Raw genomic sequence first — 25,994 nt, 5'->3', positions numbered from 1 at the left:
AAGAGTCATGTACCAAAATGTTCGTTGCAGCTCTGTTTGTAGACTTTTTGATGATGGCCATTCTGACCAGTATGAGTTGTAGTTTTGATTTGCATTTCTCTGATAATTAGTGATGTTGAGTGTCTTTTCATGTGCCTTTTGACCATCTGTATGTCTTCTTTGGAGAAGTGTCTATTTAGATCTTCCACCCATTTTTTGATTGGGTTGTTTTTTCGATATTGAGCTGCATGAGCTGCTTTCTTAATCCATTCAGCTGTTGATGGACATCTGGGTTGTTTCTACCTTTTGGCTGTTGTGCATTGTAGTGCTGTGAACATTCATTTATGTTTTTTTCTGTGGGCGTATGTTTTCACTTATCTTGGTTATATACTTAGGAGCAGAATTTCTGGATTGTGTGGTAAATCTATGTTTAATTTATTGAGGAATCACCGAACTGTTTTCCACAGCAGCTGCGCAATTTTCCATTCCCACCAGCAATGTCTGAGGGGTCCAGTTTCTCCACAGTGTCACCAACGCTAGGTATTTTCTGTTTTAGTTTTCATTATAGCCGTTGAAGTTAAAATTTTTTTAATTTAAGTAAGATTACACAAGTAATCCCTATTAATTGCAGAAAAGTTAAAGGACAGATAATCAAAGATAAGGAGCTAGAGGAGGGAAATGTCCTGTCATTCTACCATCTGGAGCAATTTACTATTTTGTTGTGACCCTTTCGTAATTTTTCTTGTGCACACACTTGTATAACAATATGAACTTTCATGTAAATGAGATCTTTGTTGCCTGTTGGTTTTTCCATGTAATGATATTCCAGGAACATTTTCTGATGTCCCACGATATTTTAAACATATTTTCTCAGGCTGTGTAGGATGCACCAGGATTTATTTAACCCGTTTCCCATGGCCCGGCATTGCCCCAATTTTTTACTGTTTGAAACAGGCAACGATGATTACGCTTATCTGTTTATCTTTGTACATATGTCTCGGTTCCTCAGAATTCATTCCTAGGGATCAAGTTGCTGCTTCAGAGCGCGTATACCAAGCACTGTCCAGCACAAATATAATGCGAGGTGGAATAATTCTAAATTTCCAACGAGCTATAGATGGAATGTAATTCCCGATTTTCTAGTAGCCACATTTAAAAAAAAAAAGTAAAGAACAGGTGAAGTTAGTTTAATAATATATTTTATTTAACCCATTATAACTAAAATATTATTTCAAATATAATTAATATAAAAATTATTAAGACAGTTTACGTTTTTTTCATACTAAGTCTTTGAAAGGCAGTATGTTTTTTTACACTTGAGCACATTTCAGCAGCCACATGTGGCTCTGTATTGGGCAGTACAGGTGTATACTTTTTTGTTTAAGCTTTTGATACAAAATGACAAGTCACTCCCCCCACCACCACCCCCCCACCCCCGCCAAATTGGGCAGATGAAACTCCCACCAGCCCCATGGAAGGGTGTACATTTCCCTCAGGTTGAAATCTAATACCCAAAATAACGAGGTCGAGATGCCAGGCTCCAAGGTGTCTCTGCCTCTCGTTCCCATGGCAACTGTGACCTCACAGGGGCCTGGAGAGAGGGCTCAGAGTGAGGAGCGGGGAAACTGGAAAAGCTTCTGTCCCGGGAACCCTTGAGGGGACAACAGACAGGGCCTTCCAGGGTGTGACATGGGCACATGTGTATCAGGCACTCACGGGACAGACCTTATAGGGGGCCCAGGGGCACAGGAGCTTAGCTGAGGGCTGAGCTCTTGGCTCTGAGGATTTGAGTGCCAAAAAGAGGGGACCAGAATTGGGGAGTTTGTCCTCCTAATTCCTCTGCTTTCAGTCAAGCAGGACAGAAAGGTGCGTGTGTCATGTGTGCATGCACTTTGGATGCAGTTAGCTGGAAACTCTTCATTAGAGAAATCTGGTCTGAGATGGTTTATTGTTTACACAGCGCTTCCTGTCTGTGTGACCTTGGGCAGGTCTCAGTGTTCCCATCTCTAGGTTGGGGAGAGAACTGTCCCTATCTGATAGGATTGATTGAGGGTTATGTGAGCCAAGGCTTGTCAAGAGTAGAATCGAACACAGTGCCCAGGACACAGCTTGATGAATGCCTATTGTTAATTAATGGCTATTGTTGTCATGATGATGCACTAACTTCTTTTTTAATGTCTTTATTGAGATATAACTCACATCCCCTGCATTTCACCCATTTAAAGTGTCCTCAGTTTGTAGTATAATCACAGGGTTGTGTAACAATCTAATTTTGGAACATTTTCATCCCCCGTCAAAGAAACTCCTTTGCTATTAGCAGTGATTCCCTCTCTCTTTCCACAGCCCCAGGCAACCACTGGTCTACTTTCTGTCTCTATGGCTTTGCCTCTCTGAGTGTTTTGTATAAATGGAAACCCGCCAGGCGTGGCTTTATGACAGGCCTCTCTCACTTATTTTTCATGGAGGTGGTGTAGGAGCATGTGGTTGGCGTTAATTTCTGATCATTATTTCTCAACAGATCAGTGTACTTAAAAAAAAAATATTGAAATATAGTTGATTTACGATGTGTTAGTTTCAGATATATAGCAAAATGACTCAGTTATACATATATATATTCTTTTTTAGATTCTTTTCCATTATAGGTCATTATAAGATATTGAGTATAGTTCTCTGCTATACAGTAACACCTTGTTGTTCATCTATTTTATATATAGTAGTGTGTGTATGTTAATCCCAAACTCCTCATTTATGCCTCCCTCCCGCCTTTCCCCTTTGGTAACCATAAGTTTGTTTTCTATGTCTGTAAGTCTATTTCTGCTTTGTAAATAAGTTCATTTGTATCATTTTTTAAGATTCCACATATAAGCAATATCATATGATAATTTGTCTTTCTCCGACTTACTTCACTTAGTATGATAATCTCTAGGTCCATCCATGTTGCTGCAAATGGCATCAGTGTATTTTTTTTGATCTGTGGGTTAGAGCTGAGAACTCTAATTGGCCAATGTAATCTGATCACCCAAAGCGAGGCAGTGTGGGGTGTCAGTTAAAAAAAAAACCTAAACTAAACCACACATGTTCTGCCAGACAAACTAAGTTCAAATCCTGGGTCTGCCTCTTTCAAGTTTAGTGACCTTGAGCAGGTTACTAATCTCCTCAGAGCCTCTGTGCGTCTGTAAAATGGGAATCGTCTGTCTGTTGGTCATTGGGTCATGGAGAGGATTAAATAAGCACACATGTGCCCAGGATGCAGTACTTGCCAATGAATGATTCACCACTAACAATATTTTTGAGATGCCTCGGCTGTCCCATATGGGACCATATTGTGTGCTTAAAATATTTGTTACATGATTAATAAATATATATTGTATATTAGAGAAGGTTTGGAAAATGCAGATGAATCAAAGCAAAACAAACATAGTCTTTAATCCCAGCATTGACAGATAATTGCTATTATTATTTGGGGAAAACAGGTCGATTTTCTTTCCTTACTTACATACATTTGTATATATTTAGATGTTTTCCCAATGGGGGTTCATGCTGTTTTCATAGCAGTTGTTTTTAGACAACATTATGTTGGAATGTATGTTCACATTCAGTACACAACTGTCACTTTTAAAGGCAGCATCTTTTTAAAAAAATTGGCTAAACCTACCATAAATTATTTAACTGATCTGCTCTTGGTGGGCCCTGAGGCTGAGTCCAGTTTTTACACTATTGTAGAGAATGCAACAGTGAACAGTTATGTACTCATGTTGTTGTACCCGTTGGATTTATTCTTTCAGGATAAATCCCCGCTAAGTAGAATTGCTGATCTTCTTAAGTAAATGTTTTATTGCGATATCACATCACTAGTGAGAAAAGTACATCACTAGTGAGCATGCAGATCCCAAAACTTTCTGAGAACACATCTGTGTAACCTGCAGCTGGATCAAGAATTAAACGCTTCCAGTTCCCAAAAACCCTCTCATGCCCCATTCAAATTACTGCCCCACAAGGGCAACTTCTATCCTAACTTTTAAAAAAATTAAGACATTATTATGAGCCATTTTAGGTTAACAGCAAAATTCAGGCGAAGGTACAGAGATTACTCATGGCCCCCTGCCCCCCACACATGCACAGCCTTGCCCACTGTCAGCGTCCCCCACCAGAGGGGACATTTGTTACAATTGATGCACCTCCATTGATACATCATCACCCAGAGTCCACGGTTTACATGAGGGTTCTCTCTTGGCGTCCTATGGGTTTGGACAAATGTATAATGACATGTATCCATAATTATAGTATCATACAGAGTAGGTTCACTGCCTTAAAAATTCTCTGTGCTTCGCCAACTCATTGCTTCCCTGGTAACCGCTGACCTCGTTGCCGTCTCGGTAGTCTTGCCTCTTCCAGAATGTCATGTAGTTGGAATCATACCGTATGTAGCCTTTCTATCCTGACTTAACACTGCAGATGAGTTTTGCCCGTTTTTGAGCTTTATGTAAATGGAATCATGAAGTATGTACTCTTCCACGTCTGGCTTCTTCTGCTTGTTATTGTGTTTTGGAACTCACCCAAGCTATTGTCCATACTATTTGTTCATTTTCACTGCTGTATCCTATTCCATTACTTGCATATACCACACACTTCATCTATTCTGCCATTGCAGGGCATTTGGATAATTTCCATTTCAGGGCTCTTCAAATCGTACTGCCATGAAATCCTTCTACACATCTTCTGATGTGGGCAAATATGCATTTCTGTTGGGTATGTACTTAAGAGTGGAATGGCCAGACCATGGAATACATGATTGTCCGTGCTAACATACATGTGATGTAAATGGCTGTATTTTCCTCCAGAAAGGTGATAACTGTCCCCAGGGGTTACCTGACCTTTCCGAGTGTCAGTTTCTACATCTGTAACATGGGATTCAGCCTCCTCCCAGGACGTCATGAGGAACAGATGAGCTAACGTGTGGAGATGAGCCCCATTCCCCCAGCACATAGCAGGCCTTCGGGATGGGTTGGTCATTGTAAAGAGTATTTTCTAGCCAACAGCAGCTTCTAGAAAGGCTTGAGAATTCTGAGTTGCATATTCTTTTTTATTTTAAATATTTATTTATTTTGGCTGTGCCGGGTCTTAGTTGCTGCACCTGGGATCTTCATTGCGGTATGCGGTATCTTTTGTTTTGTTTTGTTTTGTTTAGTTGCTGGCATGCACGATCTTTTAGTTGTGGCATGTGGACTTCTTAGTTGCGGCATACATGCGGGATCTAGTTCTCTGACCAGGGATCGAACCCAGGCCCCCTGCATTGGTAGCGTGGAGTCTTACCCACTGGACCACCAGGGAAGTCCCCTGAGTTGCAGATTCTTGAAGAGATCACAGCTCAAGCCTGAGGCTAAAAAAAACATGAAGTAAAGTATGGTGACCAGTTGGCCCAAGAAATTAGCTACCTCTGGAACAGGAAGCGAAAAGATGCTTAAGGGATGAGAAATGCCAAGAGGATGGTGCGGGGAGAGAGCCCTTCCCCAGCCCAGCCACCATATCGGAAAGTTTTGTTTTGTTTTTTTAAATTTATTTATTTTATGTTAATTTTTTTTTGGGGTGCGTTGGGTCTTCTTTGCTGCGCGCAGACTTTCTCTAGTTGTGGCGAGCGGGGGCTACTCTTCATTGCGGTGCGCAGGCTTCTCATTGCGGTGGCTTCTCTTGTTGCGGAGCATGGGCCTTAGCCGTGTGGGCTTCAGTAGTTGTGGCTCGCGGGCTCTAGGGCGCAGGTTCAGTAGTTGTGACGCACGGGCTTAGTTGCTCTGTGGCATGTGGGCTCTTCCCCGACCAGGGCTCGAACCCGTGTCCCCTGCATTGGCAGGCGGATTCTTAACCATTGTGCCACCAGGGAAGCCCCATTTCAGAAAGTTTTGCCTGAACTGTCCATAGTCCCCATGTGCCAGGCCTAAGGGCCTCAAACACTAGGATATTCTGGGGAAAGAGGTGATGTTGTGTAGCGGTTAAGGGTGGGCTGTGGAGCTGGGGAGATTTGAGGTTGAATCCCAGTTCTACCACTCACAGTTGTGTGATCATAGCACCCTCTGAGCTGCACTTTTCCAATGATACAACAGAGGGAAAAAGTATCTCTTCACAGGGTTGTTTTGAGGAGGAAGTGAGAAGGTACACATACGGGTTTAATATTGTGCGTTTCATAAAATAAGCACCAACACGTGGGTGGAAGCCTTCTAAAGCCTGGAACCCACCAGGCCCAGTCTTAGCTGTGGAATAATCAGGGCCTACCCACCAAAAATGGTAATTAAAAAAAAAAAAAACTGTACGTAGGTTTTCTAAAACAGTTGAGGGTGGGGAGAGGGGGAATTGGATGAAGGCAGTCAGAGGGTACGATCTTGCAGTTATAAGATAAATCAGTACTAGGGATGTGATGTACCACGTGATAAATACAATGAACGTTGCCGTATGTTTGTTATACATGAAAGTTGTTAGGAAAGTAAATCCTAACAGTTCTCATCACATGGAAATAGTTTTTTCTTTTTTTTTATTTAACTTCTATTGGAGTACAGTTGATTTCCAATGTTGTGTTCATTTCAGGTGTACAGCAAAGAGATTCAGTTATGCATATACATATTTTCATTCATTTTCAGATCCTTTTCTCATATAGGTTATCACAGAGTATTGAGTAGAGTTTCCTGAGCTGTATAGTAGGTCCTTGCTTGTTATCTATCTTATATACAGTAGGGTGTGTGTGACAGTCCCAAACTCCTGATTTATCCCTCCCCCCAGCTTTTCCCCTTTGGTAACCATAAGTTTGTTTTTGATATCTGTAAGTCTGTTTCCGTTTTGTAAATAAGTTCATTTGTATCATTTTAAAAAATTAGATTCCACATATGAGTGATATGATATTTGTCTTTGTCTGACTTCACTTAGTATGATAATTTCTGGTTGCATCCATGTTGCTGCAAATGGCATGATTTTCTTCTTTTTTATGGCTAAGTAATATTCCATTGTATATATGTACCACATCTTCTTTATCCATTCCTCTGTCAGTGGACATTTAGGTTGTTTCCATGTCCTGGCTATTGTAATAGTGCTGCAGTGAACACTGAGGTGCATGTATCTTTTGAAATTATAGTTTTCTCCAGATATGTGCCCAGGAGTGGGATTGCTAGATCATATGGTAGTTCTGTTTTTAGCTTTTTTTTTTTTTAATTAATTAATTATTTATTTATTTAATTTTATTTTATGGCTGTGTTGGGTCTTCGTTTCTGTGTGAGGGCTTTCTCTAGTTGTGGCAAGCGGGGGCCACTCTTCATCGCGGTGCGCAGGCCTCTCACTATCGCGGCCTCTCTTGTTGTGGAGCACAGGCTCCAGACACGCAGGCTCAGTAATTGTGGCTCACGGGCCCAGTTGCTCCGCGGCATGTGGGATCTTCCCAGACCAGGGCTCGAACCCGTGTCCCCTGCATTGGCAGGCAGATTCTCAACCACTGCGCCACCAGGGAAGCCCTGTTTTTAGCTTTTTAAGGAACCTCCATACTGTTCTCTATGGCGGCTGTACCAATTCACATTCTCACTAACAGTGTAGCAGAGTTCCCTTTTCTCCACACCCTCTTCAGCAATTATTTATTGTTTGTAGACTTTTTGATGATGGCCATTCTGACTGGTGTGAGGTGATACCTCACTGTAGTTTTGATTTGCATTTCTGATAATTAGTGATGTTGAGCATGTTTTCATGTGCTTTAGGCCATCTGTATGTCTTCTTTGGAGAAATGTCTACTTGGATCTTCTGCCCATTTTTTGATTGGGTTTTTTGTTTTTTGATATAAGAGCTACATGAGCTGTTTGTATATTTTGGAGATTAATCAATCCCTTGTTGATTGCTTCATTTGCAAACATTTTCTGCCATTCTGTGGGTTGTCTTTTTGTTTTGTTTATGGTTTTCTTTGCTGTGCAGAAGCTTTTAAGTTTAATTTGGTCTCATTTGTTTATTTTTGTTTTTATTTTCATTACTCTAGGAGGTGAATCAAAGAAGATATTGATGTGATTTATGTCAGAGAGTGTTCTGACTGTGTTTTCCTCTAAGAATTTTATAGTGTCTGGCCTTACATTTAGGTCATTAATCCATTTTTTAAAATTTATTTATTTATTTGGCTGCATTGGGTCTTCGTTGCTGCGCACGGGCTTTCTCTAGTTGCAGCGAGTGGGGGCTACTCTTTGTTGTGGGGCACGGGCTTCTCATTGCAGTGGCTTCTCTTTTTGCAGAGCATGGGCTCTAGGCACGCAGGCTCAGTAGTTGTGGCTCGCGGGCTCTAGAGCGCAGGTTCAGTAGTCGTGGCGCACGGGCTTAGTTGCTCCACGGCGTGTGGGATCTTCCTGGACCAGGACTCAAATCCGCATTAGCAGGCAGATTCTTAACCACTGCATCACCAGGGTAGTCCCCATTAATCCATTTTGTTTATTTTTGTGTATGATGTTAGATAATGTTCTAATTTCATTCTTTTACATGTAGCTGTCCAGTTTTCCCCAGCACCACTTATTGAAGAGACTGTCTTTTCTCCATTGTATATTCTTGCCTCCTTTGTCATAGATTTATTGACCATAGCTTTGTGGGTTTACTTCTGGGCTTTCTATCCTGTTCCATTGATCTATATTTCTGTTTTTGTGCCAGTACCATACTGTTTCAATTACTGTAGCTTTGTAATATAGTCTGAAGTCAGGGAGCCTGATTCCTCCAGCTCCATTTTTCTTTCTCAGGATTGCTTTGGCTATTCGGGGTCTTTTGTATTTCCATACAAATTAAAAAAAATTTTTTTTCTAGTTCTGTGAAAAACGCCATTGGTAACTTGATAGGGATTGCATTGAATCTGTAGATTGCCTTGGGTAGTATAGTCTTTTTGACAATATTGATTCTTCCAGTTCAGTAACGTGGTATATGTCTCCATCTGTTTGTATCTTTTATTTCTTTCATCATATCTTATAGTTTCCTGAGTACAGTCTTTTGCCTCCTTAGGTAGGTTTATTCCTAGGTGTTTTATTCTTTTTGCTGCGATGGTAAATGGGATTATTTCCTTGATTTCTCTTTCTGATCTTTCGTTGTTAGTGTATAGGAATGAAGAGATTTCTGTGTATTAATTTTGTATCCTGCAACTTTACTGAATTCATTGATGAGCTCTAGTAGTCTCCTGGTAGCATCTTTAGGATTTTCTATGTATAGTATCATGTCATCTGCAAACAGTGACAGTTTTACTTCTTTTCCAATTTGGGTTCCTTTTGTTTCTTCTTCTTCTGTGTTTGCCATGGCTAGAACTTCCAAAACTGTGTTGCATATAAGTGGTGACATTGGACATCCTTGTCTTGTTCCTGATCTTAGAGGGAATACTTTCAGCTTTTCACCATTGAGAATGATGTTAGCTGTGGGTTTGTCATTTGTGGCATTTATTATTTTGAGGTAAGTTCTCTCTATACCCACTTTCTAGAGAGTTTTTATCATAAATGGGTGTTGAATTTTGTCAAAAGCTTTTCCTGCATCTATTGAGATGATTATATGGTTTCTATTCTTCAGTTTGTTACTGTGGTTTATCATACCGATTGATTTGCAGATATTGAAGAATCCTTGCATCCCTGGGATAAATCCCACTTGATCGTGGTGTATGATCCTTTTAATGTATTGCTGGATTCGGTTTGCTAGTATTTTGTTGAGGATTTTTGCATCTGTGTTGATCAGTTTTATTGGTCTGTAATTTTCTTCTTTTGTGTGGTATCTTTGTCTGGTTTTCATATCAGGGTGATGGTGGCCTCATAGAATGAGTTTGGGAGTGTTCCTTCCTCTGCAATTTTTTGGAAGAGTTTAAGAAGGATAGGTGTTAACTCTTCTCTAAATGTTTGATAGAATTCACCTGTGAAGCCATCTGGTCCTGGACTTTTGTTTGTTGAAAGTTTTTTAATCACTGTTTCAATTTCAGTACTTGTAAATGGTCTGTTCATATTTTCTATTTCTTCCTGGTTCGGTCTTGGAAGGTTGTACCTTTCTAAGAATTTGTCCATTTCTCCTAGGTTGTCCATTTTATTGACGTAGAGTTGTTTGTAGTAGTCTCTTATGATCCTTTATATTTCTGTGGTGTCTGTTGTAACTTTTCCTTTTTTCATTTCAAATTTGATTGATTCGAGTCTTCTCCCTTTTTTTCTTGATGAGTCTGGCTAAAGGTTTATCAATTCTGTTTATCTTTTCAAAGAACCAGCTTTTAGTTTCATTGATCTTTTCTGTTGTTTTCTTCATCTCTATTTCATTTATTTCTGCTCTGATCTTTATGATTTTTTTTGTTCTACTAACATTGGGTTCTATTTGTTTTTCTTTCTCTTGTTGCTTTAGGTAAAAGGTTAGGTTGTTTATTTGAGAATTTTCTTGTTTCCTGAGGTAAGATTGTATTGCTATAAACTTCCCTCTTAGAACTGCTTTTGTTGCATCCCATATGTTTTGGATCATTGTGTTTTCATTGTCATTTGCCTCTAGGTATTTTTTTGGTTCCTCTTTGATTTCTTCAGTGATTTATTAAATTTTCCATATGAGATGATGGACATTCACTAAACTTACTGTGGTCATCGTTTCATGATGTATGTGACTCAAATCTTTATACAGTATACCTTAAACTTATACAGTGCTGTACATCAATTATATCTCAATCAAACTGGAAGGAAGAAAATGAAACAATTGAGGTTATCTAAATACATTGCCCACAACAGCAATGATCAAAATTCTATTTCTTTTCCTTCCACTTCTCTTGCTTTACCAGATTCTCTGTACACTTCTTACTACGGGTCTCCCAAATCACTTCTGGCACCAGCCTGAACCACGTTTCCCCTTCCCTCCTCCTCTGTCTCTTTTAATGTGACACACGAAGCCCCTTTTTCAGTGGGGAAAATGCCCATCTCTAGGAGTGGGAGGGGAGGAAGTCAGAGAAGCAGATACCATCTCTTTAATGAGCTGAGGAGACAGAGGGTGACCTGGTTCACGTTTGTCCTGTCCCAGGAGCTGTTATTAGTAGTAATTGTCTTATTGCTAAGGGGGCAGAGCTAATAATAATAACCCCAGAGCTGTGTTACCAGTAGGGAATGGCAAACCCGTTCTCTGCTTCTTCATCCTGAGCTTCGTCTTGCCTTGGTAGGAGGTGGCGAGAGAATGAATGGAACAGGAGGGTGAGGGTGAGAGTGAGGCTCCAGCCCCCCTCCTGTAGCTCCGAGTTCAGAGGTCAATGATGCCTTTCTCACTTTTCTTTTTTCTTTTTTCTCTCCTACTTCTTAGTCTCATCTGACCAGATAGAGCAGCTCCACCGGAGATTTAAGCACCTGAGTGGAGACCAGCCCACCATTCGGTAAGATCAGCAGCTGGGTTTGGGTGTCGGACAGGGCCGTGACCCTTGGGGATGTCCCTTTCCATTTATTTCTTCCCCTGAGTGCTGGCTGGCTCTGCCAGAGCCCCTGGGTAGCCCCATTTCCTGAGACAAAGCTGTAGTTGTCGTAATGCTTTTGGTTCCTTATAGACAAGATGTCCTCAGCTGGGAGGAAAAGAATCTCATCTGTTTCTACTGGGATCAGAAAATTATAACTGGAGTGAAAACAAGGGGCGGGGACAAAGAGCTGGTCAGCTACCCCTACCTTCCCTTCCCTTCCCTGGAACCCCAGACACACATGACGGGCCTGTTGAGTGCCAGGATCATACCCAGCGCTGGGCACCCCAAAGATGAGTCGGTTGTGGTGCGGCTCAATTCAGGGGCTTGAATGCTGTCACGAGGCCCCGGCTCTTGACTCTGCTTCCTCTGGTTGGTAGTTCCAGCCTCAGGCAAGATGGTGGGCGGCAGCCTCAGATTTCTGTCAGGGAAAATCACCATTTCACATTGCGTTATTTAATGTGAATCTTGTAGAAGCTGGGCGGGTTACTTTTTTGTGAGGAGGAACGCCTTGGACTGTTTGCCTTCTTCTACGAGAGTGTGTTCAGTCTTAGGTGGTGGTTGTTATTTAGAACTAAGTTAGTGAGAAGACCTAGTCAATGAGTTGAGCACAAAATTGGTGAGGAAGCTTCGAGTTGAACTAAAGCAAGCAGTTTCCAACGTCAAATGAATACCGTTCTACCACAAACTTTCTAACAGATGTAGTTTCCTAAAATAGACATTCAGAGTCGCAAGGTTACAGTCTTTGGAACTTTAAAATAAACCTTTAAATAGTCCAGGAAAACATGTTTTTTTCTTAGTAAATGGACTTAAAATTTAACTAAGTTTTTATGGAAAGCAGCATGTAAATACTATCCACTTTCTCTCATCTGCCTAAACAAAGTCATGTTAATCCAGTGCATTATATTCTCAGAGCATCCATTTCCAGAGCTCAGTCTGGTGGTCTCAAGGTTCTGATGGCCTCTGGTCTCAGTTTGATTATATCAGAGCGGGAGTAAATTAAATCAGGACTGACTTCTTGAATTCTACACATCTCACTCACTAAGCCCAGTGAAGAGCCCAGCAAAAGTTCCTCTGGCTTCTCATTGGCTCTGATGGGGTCACATGCCCAGCGCTGAGCCAATCACCATAGCCAGGGGTTGGAAATGCAAATTGTTTTTTCCCAGAGCTGTGAGTGAGCAGGGCTGGGTCATCTGCCAAGGGCAGGGGTGGAGGGTGGAGTGATTTCCCAGGGCTTCCTTGGACCAGGGGCTGAGGAATGGGTGCAGGTCTCAGGGGAGGTGACACATGTACACCTGGATTTTGGAACATGGAAGTGTCAAGGGCAGCCTTCATTCCTTTAGAAATTCATGGGCACATGCTCTGTGCCAGGTGGGCAATATCTGTGCTGGCAGGCGGGACCACCATGCAGCTCACAATTGGGGGTGTGTGAAGGCGGGGCCCCATTTCTCAAGATAATTTTCCACCAAGTTGTGCCCCCAGCCCTGTCATAAGCTGCCTTGGGCTTCTCATTATTATGGGTCTGGGGTCCGTGGGTCTTGGCTTGGTGAGAGGTCTCAGGTTCAAATTCCACATGTGTTTTCAGACTTGGGGGAAGCAGAGGCAAAACCCAGACTTGGGAAACGTATCGTATTTGGATCATCCATATCCCTGGCTGCGTGACTTTGGGTTAATTGTTCTGTTTCTCTGAGACTGTCTCCTCCATAAAGTGAATGTGGTCATTTGGGATTTGATTTGAGCATTAAAGATGAGCAGACGCAGGATGCTTCTGCTCTGAGCTGGGTTCCTTGGCATTTGGCAAACAGGACTGTTGTCATTCGACCGTTGGTGAGGTCATGAGGACCCACCTTGAGATGTCCAAGCAGCGGCCGTTGATTATAGGGCTGGAGTGGAGGTGGGGAGCACAGATGCTGTGTGAGCAGGAGGTGGCAGTGCTGGTGGAGGCCCCTCCCACTTTGAGATTCCAGCATTGGAGCCCTGACTATGTTGTCCAGGGGGCCCCTCATGGGCCTTTGCAAGGATGTACGGAAACGTTGAGCTCTACACTGGTTCTTTTTTTTTTTCTTTTTCTTAATTTTATTGAAGTATAGTTGTTTTACAATGTTCTGTTAATTTCTGCTGTACAGCAAAGTGATTCAGCTGTACATATATATATTCTTTTTCATTATGGTTTATTACAGGGTATTGAATATAGTTCCCTGTGCTATACAGTAGGACCTTGTTGTTTATCCATTATTTTTTTAATTGAAGTATAGTTGGTTTACAAAGTTGTGTTAATTTCTGCTGTATGGCAAAGTGACTCAATTATACACATATATACAGACTTTTTTTAAAGTTATTTTCTGATTAATCTTTTTTAAATTTTATTTTATTATTTATTTGGTTGCACAGGAGGGCTCCGTAGTTGCGGCCCACGGGCTCCTTAGCTGTGGCATGTGAAGTCCTAGTTGTGGCATATACGTGGGATCTAGTTCCCTGACCAGGATCAAACCTGGGCCCCCTGCATTGGGATCGTGGAGTCTTAACCACTGCGCTACCAGGGAAGTCCCTACATTCTTTTTCATATCCTTTTCCATTATGGTTTATCCCTGGAGATTGGATATAGTTCCCTGTGCTATACAGTAGGATCTTGTTGTCTATCCATCCTGTATATACTGGTTTGCATCTGCTAACCCCAAACTCCCAATCCTTCCCTCTACCTCAGCAACCACAAGTCTGTTCTCTATATCTGTGAGTCAGTTTCTGTTTTGTAGATAGGTTCATTTGTGCCATATTTTATATTCCACATATAAGTGATATCGTATGGTATTTGTCTTTCTCTTTCTGACTGACTTCACTTAGTATGGTAATCTCTAGGTCCATCCATGTTGCTGCAAATGGCATCATTTCATTCTTTTTTATGGCTGAGTAATATCCCAGTGTATATATGTACCACATCTTCTTTATCCATTCATCTGTTGATGGACATTTAGGTTGTTTCCATGTCTTGGCTATTGTGAACAGTGCTGCTATGAACATAGGGGTGTATGTATCTTTTTGAATTATAGTTTTGTCCAGGTACATGCCTAGTAGTGGGATTGCTGGATCATATCGTAATTCTGTTTTTAGTTTTCTGAGGAACCTCCATACTGTTTTCCATAGTGGCTGCACCAACTTACATTCCTGCCAACAGTGTAGGAGGGTTCCCTTTTCTCCACACCCTCTCCAGCATTTGTTGTCTGTAGATTTTCTGATGATGCCCATTCTAACTGGTGTGAGGTGATACCTCATTGTAGTTTTGATTTGCATTCTCTAATAATTAGTGATGTTGAGCAGCTTTTCATGTAACTACTAGCCATGTGTATGTCTTCTTTGGAGAAATGTCTATTTAGGTCTTCTGCCCATTTTTGGATTGGGTTGCTTGGTTTTTTGTTGTTGTTTGAGCTGTTTGTATATTTTGGAGATTAAGCCCTTGTCGGTCACATCATTTGCAAGTATTTTCTCCCATTCCGTAGGTTGTCTTTTCATTTTTTTAAAATGGTTTTCTTTGCTGTGCAAAAGCTTGTAAGTTTGATTAGTTCCTATTTGTTTATTTTTGTTTTATTTCTATTGCATTGGGAGACTGACCTAAGAAAACATTGGTATGATTTATGTCAGAGAATGTTTTGCCTATGCTCTCTTCTAGTCTTATGGTGTCATGTCTTATGTTTAAGTCTTCAGGCCATTTTTTAGTTTATTTTTGTGCATGGTGTGAGGGTGTGTTCTAACTTCATTGATTTACATGCAGCTGTCCAACTTTCCCAGTACCACTTGCTGAAGAGACTTTTTCCCATTTTATATTCTTGCCTCCTTTGTTGAAGATTAATTGACGATAAGCGTTGGGTTTATTTCTGATTCTCTATTCTGTTCTGTTGATCCGTTTGTCTGTTTTTGTATCAATACCACACTGTTTTGATTACTGTAGCTTTGTAGTATTGCCTGAAGTCTGGGAGAGTTATGCCTCCTGTTTTTTTTTTTTTTTTCTCTCAGCATTGCTTTGGCAATTCTGTGTCTTTCATGGTTCCAAGTAAATTTTTGGATTATTCTAGTTCTGTGAAAAATGTCATGAGTAATTTGATAGGGATTACATTAAACCTGTAGATTGCTTTGGGTAGTATTGGCGTTTTAACAATATTAATCCTTCCACTCCAAGAGCATGGGCTATCTTTCCATTTCTTTGAATCTTCTTTAATTTCTTTTATTAATGTTTTATAGTTCTCAGCGTATAAGTCTTTCCACCTCTTTGGTCAGGTTGATTCCTAGGGTTTTTTTTTGTTTGTTGTTTTTGGTGTGATTTTAAAAGTTATTATTTTTTTACATTCCCTTTCTAATGATATTTCATTGTTAGTGTAAAGAAATGCAACTGATTTCTGAATGTTAATCTTGTATCCTGCTAGTTTGCTGAATTCATTTATCAGATCTACTAGTTTTTGTGTGGAGTCCTTAAGGTTTTCTATGTATAGTGTCATGTCATCTGCATATAGTGACAACTTTACCTCTTCCCTTCCAATCATTCTGTATATAATAGTTTGCATGTGCTAACCCCAAACTCCCAATCCCTCCCTCTCCCAACCCCCTCCCCCTTGGCAGCCACGAGTCTGTGCTCTATGTCTGTGTGTCTGTTTCTGTTTCATAGATAAGTATATTTGTGTCATGTTTTAGATTCCACATATAAGTGATATCATATGGTATCTGTCTTTTTCTGACTTACTTCACTTAATATGATAATCTCTAGGTCCACCCATGTTGCTGCAAATGGCATTATTTCATTCATTTTTATGGTTGAGTAGTATTCCATTGTGTATATGTTCTACATCTTCCTTATCCATTCATCTGTTGATGGACATTTAGGCTGTTTCCATGTCTTGCTATTGTGAATAGTCAACACTGGTTCTTTCCCAGCATGAGTGTATGTGCAAATCACCTGGGTATCTTGCTAAAACACAGGTTTTGATTCACAGGACCGTAGTGGTGCCTGGGACTCTGCATTTTTAACTGTCATGGGCAGTCTTGGTGAGGTGCCTAGAATCTGGGGATGGCACCCTGTTTGCCCTCCAGGCTTGGATAGGTGGTGCTATCCACCCCCAGGTGCCGAGTGGTCCATGTGCAGCCTCCTATTTCCCGTGCCTCGTAGGTCAAGCCAGGACTTGGGAAGGTTTGAGCTGGTGACTCTGCCCGCCACCCTGCATCCCACTTACGAATCTCCTGTACACCCACTCCTGGGAGCACCATATGCATTGCCCTTTCCACCCCTGCCCTTGAGCAAGCCCTGATTATATCTACCTGGACCCAGTGAGCAGCCCCTGCTCCCGAGCCCTCGGGGGCTCCCCAGTCAACGTCATGTCCATGCTCTTTAGCTGGGGTCCACCAGGGTCTTCAGCTGCTGGGTTTTGCTTTGCTGAGGTCTCAGTGTGGACACCACCTCCTCCAAGACACCCTCCTACCTCCTAACCCCCACAGATTCCTCCTGGGGGTGCCCCAGCCCAACATTTACAGCACAGAGTTGTAACTGCCCCCCTTCCTGCCACCCATCCCCTGCAACAGACTATCGGCCCCTTGCGGGGCAGGAACTGGGTCTCTTCCCCTGGCTCTGGTGCTGAGTCCAGGGCTTGTAACAGGGTGGATGCTCTGGGAGTAGTTGATCGATTGATTGAATGAATGAATGAATGAATGAGAGAGCAAAGAAGTGAGGAACAAGTGAGTGAGCATATTGACTAGAAGAGTTCTCTATAATCCATCGAGCATGGTATAGATGAGACCTGTTGTTACTAGTAGTCTTTCCCTCACAGGGTTTATATATTCCTAGTAAAATAATTTATCTGGGGGCCTGGCACATGGGGACTGTTCACAGGTAGAAGCTATTGTTTCAGCATGTTTTGTGCTGCACAGCCTGCTACTTCCGCCTTATACAACCCCACAGTTAGTGGTAGGAACACCTATTCTCCCCGTTTGACACATGTGAAAGTAAGGCTCGGGCAGGTCACGTACCTGGCTCCTGGTCACACAGCTCATAAGTGGAGGAGCTGATTTGAACCCGGTGCTGAAATCCCTCTGTAAGGAAGCTGGGGGCATGGCTTTGACTTGCGAGTGTCCCGTGAGGGCCTCCGTCTCCCTGCTCTGCTCTCTGAGGACCCTCCGCCCTTACCATCCTGGGATGGGGGGGTATCATTCCCAACACCACAGCGCCTGCTGCAGTGTCTGCAGTCTCTGCTGGGTGGGTAGTGTCAGCTATACACAGTGATAGCCCGGCCCAGCGTGCAGGAAGGAGGTAACACCACTCGACTGCAGCGCTTATGCAAACAGGCCTGCAGGAAGGACCTCTTCTCAGTCCCCTGCAACTGCTTTGCCTAATCCTAATCCACCCTCCAGGGCCTGGAGAAGGGCGATGGGGCAGTTTTTCCAGTCCTCCTAGGCTTTCCTGCATGTTCTCCTTGGGCAGAAGGGATGAGCGGCCCTGGACTGTGATATGGTCCCCATTCTGCAAAGGGATTCCTGTGTGACCCCAGGCTGGGCCTTCAACCTCTCTGATCCCTGGACATGTCCAGGGGAACATCCAGGAGGCCCTGGGCCACGCTGGGGTTTTGGAGCATAGAAAAGAGCTTTGTTTCTTTAGTGTCAAGATTTGTGAAAGTCGTTGACTGGGGTCCCCTGAGCAAGGCACCCAGTACCCCAGTCTGGGAGGGGTGTGGGATGTGGCCCCTCTGCCCCCTCCCTCTCAGAGAACAAAGGTGCCCGAGAGCTTACTAGGGACCCATGGGGGAACTTCAGAATACTTCCAGTACAGAAAGCCCCTTAAAAGTGACCATTGACACCTGCAGCATTTATACATAGGCTAGTAGGACTTGTACGTTGCGTTTAAAAGCTTAATGAAGAACTGGGTTTCTGAATTTATTTGTTTATTTTTTATAAATTTATTTATTTTATTTATTTATTTTTGGCTGCATTGGGTCTTCGTTGCTGCGCTTGGGCTTTCTCCATTTGCGGCGAGTGGGGGCTACTCTTCATTGCAATATGCGGGCTTCCCACTGCAGTGGCCTCTCTTGTTGCGGAGCATGGGCTCTAGGCACATGGGCTTCAGTAGTTGTGGCACGCGGGCTCAGTGGTTGTGGCTCACGGGCTTAGTTGCTCCGTGGCATGTTGGATCTTCCCGGACCAGGGCTCGAACCCATGTCCCCTGGATTGGCAGGCGGATTCTCAACTACTCTGCCACCAGGGAAGCCCAGGTTTCTGAATGTATGACTTTAATAAGTTGAATATAGCTTTTAAAAAAATCCTATGGGGTAAAAATTGCGAAAATTGTTTTTAATTTTAACCCACCACTTCCTACCCATATCTGGTCATGTCCCCTCTTTTTCTGAAAAATCATGTAAGGACATCCAGAGGCGAGTTTACCCTGAGGCTTTCAAAGCCAGCGCTCAGGGCCCCACTCTGTATGGGTTCCTTACAAGGCCCAGCAACTGACTTTTTAAAGAATTCCTAATGCTGAATTCTTTTTCTTTAAGAGGGCCCCCGCAGATTATATGTGTTTCTGGACCCCCCAAACCTGAATCCACCCTGATCACAAAGCGCTCTGTTCTGAGGCCTCTTGATGAAAAATGCTTGGATAAAAAATGTTCATCTGACTCATTAATTGAGCACCTAATATGCAGAGACTTCTGTCCTCAAAAGCTTTTCTTCTAACAGGGAAGACCTTCCATAAATAAGCTCGTTAAACAATGCTGATTTTAGACAGTGAAGAAAATACAATAATGGCTTCTTGAACTCTTTCTTTCTTTAGTGGGGTCCCTTAAGCATCAAATGTTTTAAACAGCAGCCTTTGACTTCCTGATAGTGCTCTGGCAGGTTCACCAACCCCCAGAAATAGATGCGATGGAATCCTTCAAATCTAGTGATGGGGGCCAGGAGGGTGCCTGATTAGATAGAGCTGCATTACAAAAATATTTTTAGCTGCATCAAGCCACCACATGTGGAGTGATTCCCGGGATGAACGCAACCACAGATGCACACGGGGAAGAAAAAGGATGCAGTTGCCCACTGTCCAGCGCCACCAAAGCGCCAAGCAGCATTCTGATGGGCCAGACGTTAGCAAAAGTCCTAACTCCAGGGCTTGTTTTGCATCCCTCGGCCGTGCCTCTCATGGCTTTATCCAGTGAGAGGTTAGCTGTTAGCTGTGTGGTCTCGAGGGTCTCGGGGACCCTCTGAAGTTCACACCATTACCCCATTTGTCAGATCAAGAAACTGAGGCTAAGAAGGTTAAGGTCCCACAGCAGGGCCGGCTGTTGGAATAGCCAGAGCCCTGAACCACTGTGATCACATCGCTTTTCCCCAAATGAAGTCACTTTTTAACCCAGTCGCTTTGTTTTTTAACCTGTCAAATAACTAAGGATTTACTTTTTCTTTTTTTAAGAAGTACTCACAACAGTGAAAGAATTGAGGCCCCACCTAGATGCTGAGGCTATTTCACTGTCAGTATTTAACGTATTCCAGGAGTTTACCAGGACTCCCTTTAAAGCCTCAGCTAGCATGATACACATTCACTTAAAAAGAAAAACCCGCAGTTACTTGTAGAACTGCCCAGGAAACAGCAGGTGTGAGTGGCCCCGGGGCTCTCACACCTGCTCAGGTGACCGTGTGAGGTCAGATGTGAGAAGGGGACCCATGAAGGCACCAGTTTGGTGTGAAAGGGTGCCCAGGTGTCCCCCAGAGCAGGAGGAAGCTTCCTAAATGGTCCTAGATTTAGAGGACTCACATAAAAAAAATTTTTTTAACAGATTCTTTTCCCAGGACGATTAATACTTGACTCAGTCCTTGCTTTACAAAAGCGGGTGTTAGGATCTTCCTTGGCGGGTTCCAGTGCCGAGGAGACCGAATGAGAAGTGAGGCTCCCTCTGCTCCTCGGGGGGGGGGGGCTTCTGTTCAGGTGTGTGCGTGTGAGTGTGAGCAAGGTAACTAGTGTATAAGCCAGCTCGTTATATACAGTGACGAGGGAAACGGGGCAGAGAGGGTGCATCCCTTGGGACCACCATGTGGAGAAGGACCTTGGGACAGGTGGTCGGTGAAGGCCCCTCTGAGGTGGCCGCCCTGAGGCTGAGAGCAGCATGGAGAGAAGGGGCCGGTGTGTGGAGGGAAGAGGGAAGGATGCTGCGGGCGGAGGTGGGACCGAGCTCCGTCAGCCCCAGTGAGGAGGGGACTGGAGAGTTGGGGGCAGATCACGGAGGCCCGTCTTGGCCGTAGGAAGGACCCGAAATAAAAGACTCAGTGCTGGCTCAGAATACCACCTGGATATTAACTGCCTAATTTGTATCTCCGGCTGGGCCATCTCCTCTGAATTCCAGACTCGCCTAGCCCCTGCCCGTCCCCTTGATGTCCCGAAGGCATCTCACGCTTAACGCGTCCCAGGGCAAAGCCCCCTGTCGCCCCCCACCCCAGACCTCCCATCCAGGCTGCCATCCTCTCTCACCTGGGTTATCGTAGCAGCCACACACCCCCCAAGACCTCCTGCTCCTGTTCTCCCTGCCCCGCCCTCATACAGACCCACAGTGATGCGTGGTGGGGGTGGACTCCGAAAATGGCACTTCTCTGCTAAGAATGTTTCATCTCACCGAGGAGAATAAAGTCAGAGCCGCCTGGTCAGTGCGTGTCCTGCAGATCCCTGTGCCCACCACCCCTCCGATCTCCTGACCATCTGCCTTTTACTCCTTCTGTTCCAGCCGCGTGGACGTTCTTACTGTTCCTGCCTCAGGGCTCTAACACGCACCGTTCCTTCTTTCTAAAATGCTTTTCCCCAGAGTAGGCTTTCCACTGGCGCTTGGAGCTGGATCATTCTTGTTGGGGGTGGGGGGGCCTGTCATGTATGTTGTAGGATGTTGAGCCGCATCCCTGGCTGCCTGTAGCACCTTTTCGCAGTGTGACAGCCAGAAATGTCTCCAGACGTTGCCAGGTGTCCCCTGGGGTTGAGCACTCGCCTCCTGCGGGTCTGTGCTCACGTGTCACCTTCACCGTGAGGCCTTTCCCGGACCAGCCCACGGAGACTTGCACCAGCTCCCTGCGGTCTCATCCATCCCCAGTGTGCTCGGTGTGTCTGCGAAGCGCTTCTCACTGCCTGAGATGCTCCGTTTTCTTTTCTTTTTTCTTTTTTTTTCAAAAGTGTGTTGTTTTCCTTCTTTAGCCAATGTGACTTTGATACCATTAACTCTTAAGTGTCATTTTCTTTTTCTTTTTTAAGTTTTTGGCCGCACCCCACGGCATGTGGGGTCTGAGTTCCCCAACCAGGGACCGAACCCACGCCTCCTGTACTGGAAGGCAGAGTCTTAACCCCTGGACCGCCGGGGAAGTCCCTCCGTTTTCTGTCTCTATCATTTCCCCCACTGGAACCCCAGGAGGGATCATGTCTGTCCCATCGCTGCTGAAGCCAGCACGCAGGACAGGGTCTGCCACTTGGAAGGTGCTGCAATACCTGTCGCTCCCCCTGTACTGAGTACGTGACCGGTATTGGGGTGCGGCCGGGCCGAGCATGGAGCAGCGGTGGGGGGCAGGTCGGGAAGCGCGTGCGGGGAGGAATCACATCGCTGATGCTGCTTCAGCTTCTGGAAGAGACATTTGTCCGGGGGTGGGGGGACCGGGGCTTTCCTGCCGGAATCTGTTGTGCAAAGGCATGTGGATGGGAGAACCGCCTGGTGCAAGTAGGGAATTCTCAGAGCTTCTCAAACACAAACTCGCGTACAGCTCCTGGGGATCGAGGTGAAATGCAGGTTCTGAGTCAGCTGGTTGGGCCCAGCCAAGACCCTCCATTTCTCGCAAGCTCCCGGGTGCCGCTGCCACTACTGGTCCAGACACTGCACTTCGAGCGGCTCGGCACTGCCTGGCAAGACACACGCTAGGTGAGACGTGCTCCTTCCTTCTTGGGCCCCTGTGGGCCCCCAGTTTCCCCGCTGTTTAACCATCACAAGCTCAACACTGAGTGCAGGGAGGGGGTCCGGGAGTGTAGGGCATGCGGCCTGCAGAGGAGAGAGCCCCGTGGCTTTCCTTGATGTGGGAAGCCCTGGACCAGCAGAGAGCAGGGAGGCCGGGGCTCCAGGCTGAGAATCCGCCCCAAACTTGCAGAGAGAACTTTGCAGTTGAGCTGAGCCTCAAAGCCGCCGGAAACCAACCCACACCACAAGGCAGGAGGAAGTGCCCGGCCCACCCTCCTTCGTGGTTTTTCAGTCTTTCCTTCCTTTGTGGGCTGGACACTTGTCTTGCCCTCTTTCTGGGTCCCGGATGGGGCCTCTCGGGGCTGGGTGGGATCAGATGCCCTATGAAGATCTCTCTCGTTCTCTCTCTTTAAATTAAAAACTACAACTCGAAGGAAATAGCAAGTGTGAGGAAGTGCATGGGGTGGTGAGAGCCGGCTTCAAAGCTCTTCTACTAGCTGTGTGACGATGGCTTAGTCACTTCCCCTCTCTGGGCCTCATTTTCTTGCCTGTAAAATGGTGGGGTCATTGGCATCGCCCATCGTTGGGATGTGAGGGTGATTAAACATGGCTGAGCTCACAGAGTACTCAGCCTGGCACAGGAAACATGAGGGGGACTCGAGGGAGAAAGTTGTAAACCCACAGAAGCTGTGTGCCCCTGGACCCCTCCTGGGTAGACCCCGGTCTGCTGGTCACTGGGGCAACATTGCTGGACCACTGGCCACCGTGTGTCAGCTCCGGCCCCAGCCCTGGGCTCAGGGTGAAGCAGAGCTGTTCCCACGGGTGGCAGGGAGGCCTTTGGCTGAGCTGGTTCAACCAGCCCCATGGGCACCTGGGGGCGGGAGGGGAAGAAGGAAAATGAGACTGAAACTGGCCTTTACAGGACTATTGAATCAGAACCTACATTTTACCACGATCCCCAGGATTCGTGTGCAAGTTCATGTTTGAGAAGCGCCAAGAGTTCCCTGCTTTTTTTTTTTATTCTTTTATTTATTTTTTTATACAGCAGGTTCTTATTAGTCATCAATTTTATACAGATCAGTGTATACATGTCAATCCCAATCGCCCAATTCATCACACCACCACCCCCCAAGCCCCTGCCGCTTTCCCCCCTTGGTGTCCATACGTTTGTTCTCTATATCTGTGTCTCAATTTCTGCTCTGCAAACTGGTTCATCTGTACCATTTTCTAGGTTCCACATATATGCGTTAATATACGATATTTGTTTTTCTCTTTCTGACTTACTTCACTCTGTATGACAGTCTCTAGATCCATCCACGTCTCTACAAATGACCCAATTTTCGTTCCTTTTTATGGCTGAGTAATATTCCATTGTATATATGTACCACATCTTCTTTATCCATTCATCTGTTGATGGGCATTTAGGTTGCTTCCATGACCTGGTTACTGTAAATAGTGCTGCAATAAATATTGGGGTGCATGTGTCTTTTTGAATTATGGTTTTCTCTGGGTATATGCCCAGTAGTGGGATTGCTGGGTCATATGGTAATTCTATTTTTAGTTTTTTAAGGAACCTCCATACTGTTCTCCATAGTGGCTGTATCAATTTACATTCCCACCAACAATGCAAGAGGGTTCCCTTTTCTCCACACCCTCTCCAGCCTTTGTTGTTTGTAGATTTTCTGATGATGCCCATTCTAACTGGTGTGAGGTGATACTTCATTGTAGTTTTGATTTGCATTTCTCTAATAATTAGTGATGTTGAGCAGCTTTTCATGTGCTTCATGGCCATCTGTGTGTCTTCTTTGGAGACATGTCTATTTAGGTCTTCTGCCCATTTTTGGATTGGGTTGTTCGTTTTTTTTAATATTGAGCTGCATGAGCTGTTTATATATTTTGGAGATTAATCCTTTGTCCGTTGATTTGTTTGCAAATATTTTCTCCCATTCTGAGTGTTGTCTTTTCATCTTGTTTATGGTTTCTTTTGCTGTGCAAAAGCTTTTAAGTTTCATTAGGTCCCATTTGTTTATTTTTGTTTTTATTTCCATTACTCTAGGAGGTGGATCAAAAAAGATCTTGCTGTGATTTTTGTCAAAGAGTGTTCTTCCTATGTTTTCCTCTAAGAGTTTTATAGTGTCCGGTCTTACATTTAGGTCTCTAATCCATTTTGAGTTTATTTTTGTGTATGGTGTTAGGGAGTGTTCTAATTTCATTCTTTTACATGTAGCTGTCCAGTTTTCCCAGCACCACTTACTGAAGAGACTGTCTTTTCTCCATTGTATATCCTTGCCTCCTTTGTCATAGATTAGTTGACCATAGGTTCGTGGGTTTATCTCTGGGCTTTCTATCTTGTTCCATTGATCTATATTTATGTTTTTTGTGCCAGGACCATATTGTCTTGATTACTGTAGCTTTGTAGTATAGTCTGAAGTGAGGGAGTCTGATTCCTCCAGCTCCGTTTTTCCCCCTCAAGACTGTTTTGACTTTTCAGGGTCTTTTGTGTCTCCATACAAATTTTAAGATTTTTTGTTCTAGTTCTGTAAAAAATGCCATTGGTAATTTGATAGGGATTACATTGACTCTGTAGATTGCTCTGGGTAGTATAGTCATTTTCACAATATTGATTCTTCCAATCCAAGAACATGGTATATCTCTCCATCTGTTGGTATCATCTTTCATTTCTTTCATCAGTGTCTTATAGTTTTCTGCATACAGGTCTTTTGTCTCCCTAGGTAGGTTTATTCCTAGGTATTTTATTCTTGTTGTTGCAATGGTAAATGGTAGTGTTTCCTTAATTTCTCTTTTAGATTTTTCATGATTAGTGTATAAGAATGCAAGATATTTCTGTGCATTAATTTTGTATCTGGCAATTTTACCAAATTCATTGATTAGCTCTAGTAGTTTTCTGGTGGCATCTTTAGGATTCTCTATGTGTAGTATCATGTCATCTGCAAACAGTGACAGTTTTCCTTCTTGTTTTCCAATTTGTATTCCTTTTATTTCTTTTTCTTCTCTGATTGCCGTGGCTAGGACTTCCAAAACGATGTTGAGTAATAGTGGTGAGAGTGGACATCCTTGTCTTGTTCCTGATCTTAGAGGAAATGCTTTCAGTTTTTCACCATTGAGAATGATGTTTGCTCTGGGTTTGTCATATATGGCCTTTATTATGTTGAGGTAGGTTCCCTCTATGCCCACTTTCTGGAGAGTTTTTGTCATAAATGGGTGTTGAATTTTACCAAAAGCTTTTTCTGCATCTATTGAGATGATCATATGGTTTTTCTCCTTCAGTTTGTTAATACGGTGTATCACATTGATTGATTTGCATATATTGAAGAATCCTTGCATTCCTGGGATAAATCCCACTTGATCATGGTGTATGATCCTTTTAATGTGTTGTTGGATTCTGTTTGCTAGTATTTTGTTGAGGATTTTTACATTTATAGTCATCAGTGATATTGGTCTGTAATTTTCTTTTTTTGTAGTATCTGTCTAGTTTTGGTATTAGGGTGATGGTGGCCTCATAGAATGAGTTTGGGAGTGTTCCTTCCTCTGCAATTTTTTGGAAGAGTTTGAGAAGGATGGGTGTTAGCTCTTCTCTAAATGTTTGATAGAATTCACCTGTGAAGCCATCTGGTCCTGGACTTTTGTTTGTTGGA

At 43.8% G+C, this 25,994-nt stretch overlaps 1 protein-coding gene across 3 annotated transcripts in view; it reads left to right on the top strand.

Moving 5' to 3' along the window:
- The window catches only part of TESC (tescalcin), a 63,914-nt gene that overhangs the window by 16,619 nt on the left and 21,301 nt on the right, over positions 1-25,994 (top strand). For all 3 annotated transcript variants that reach the window (XM_082355786.1, XM_082355788.1, XM_082355785.1), the window contains exon 2: positions 11,263-11,332. In XM_082355786.1, the coding sequence (XP_082211912.1) occupies positions 11,263-11,332 (70 nt within the window). The remainder of the gene's footprint in view (positions 1-11,262; positions 11,333-25,994) is intronic.

Source organism: Balaenoptera borealis (genome assembly GCF_965194805.1).
Source record: "Balaenoptera borealis genome assembly, chromosome: 14".
In the NCBI taxonomy this organism is placed as follows: Eukaryota; Metazoa; Chordata; class Mammalia; order Artiodactyla; family Balaenopteridae; genus Balaenoptera; species Balaenoptera borealis.
Note: the sequence above shows the minus strand (reverse complement) of the source record. Positions and strands in the feature narration are given on the sequence as shown.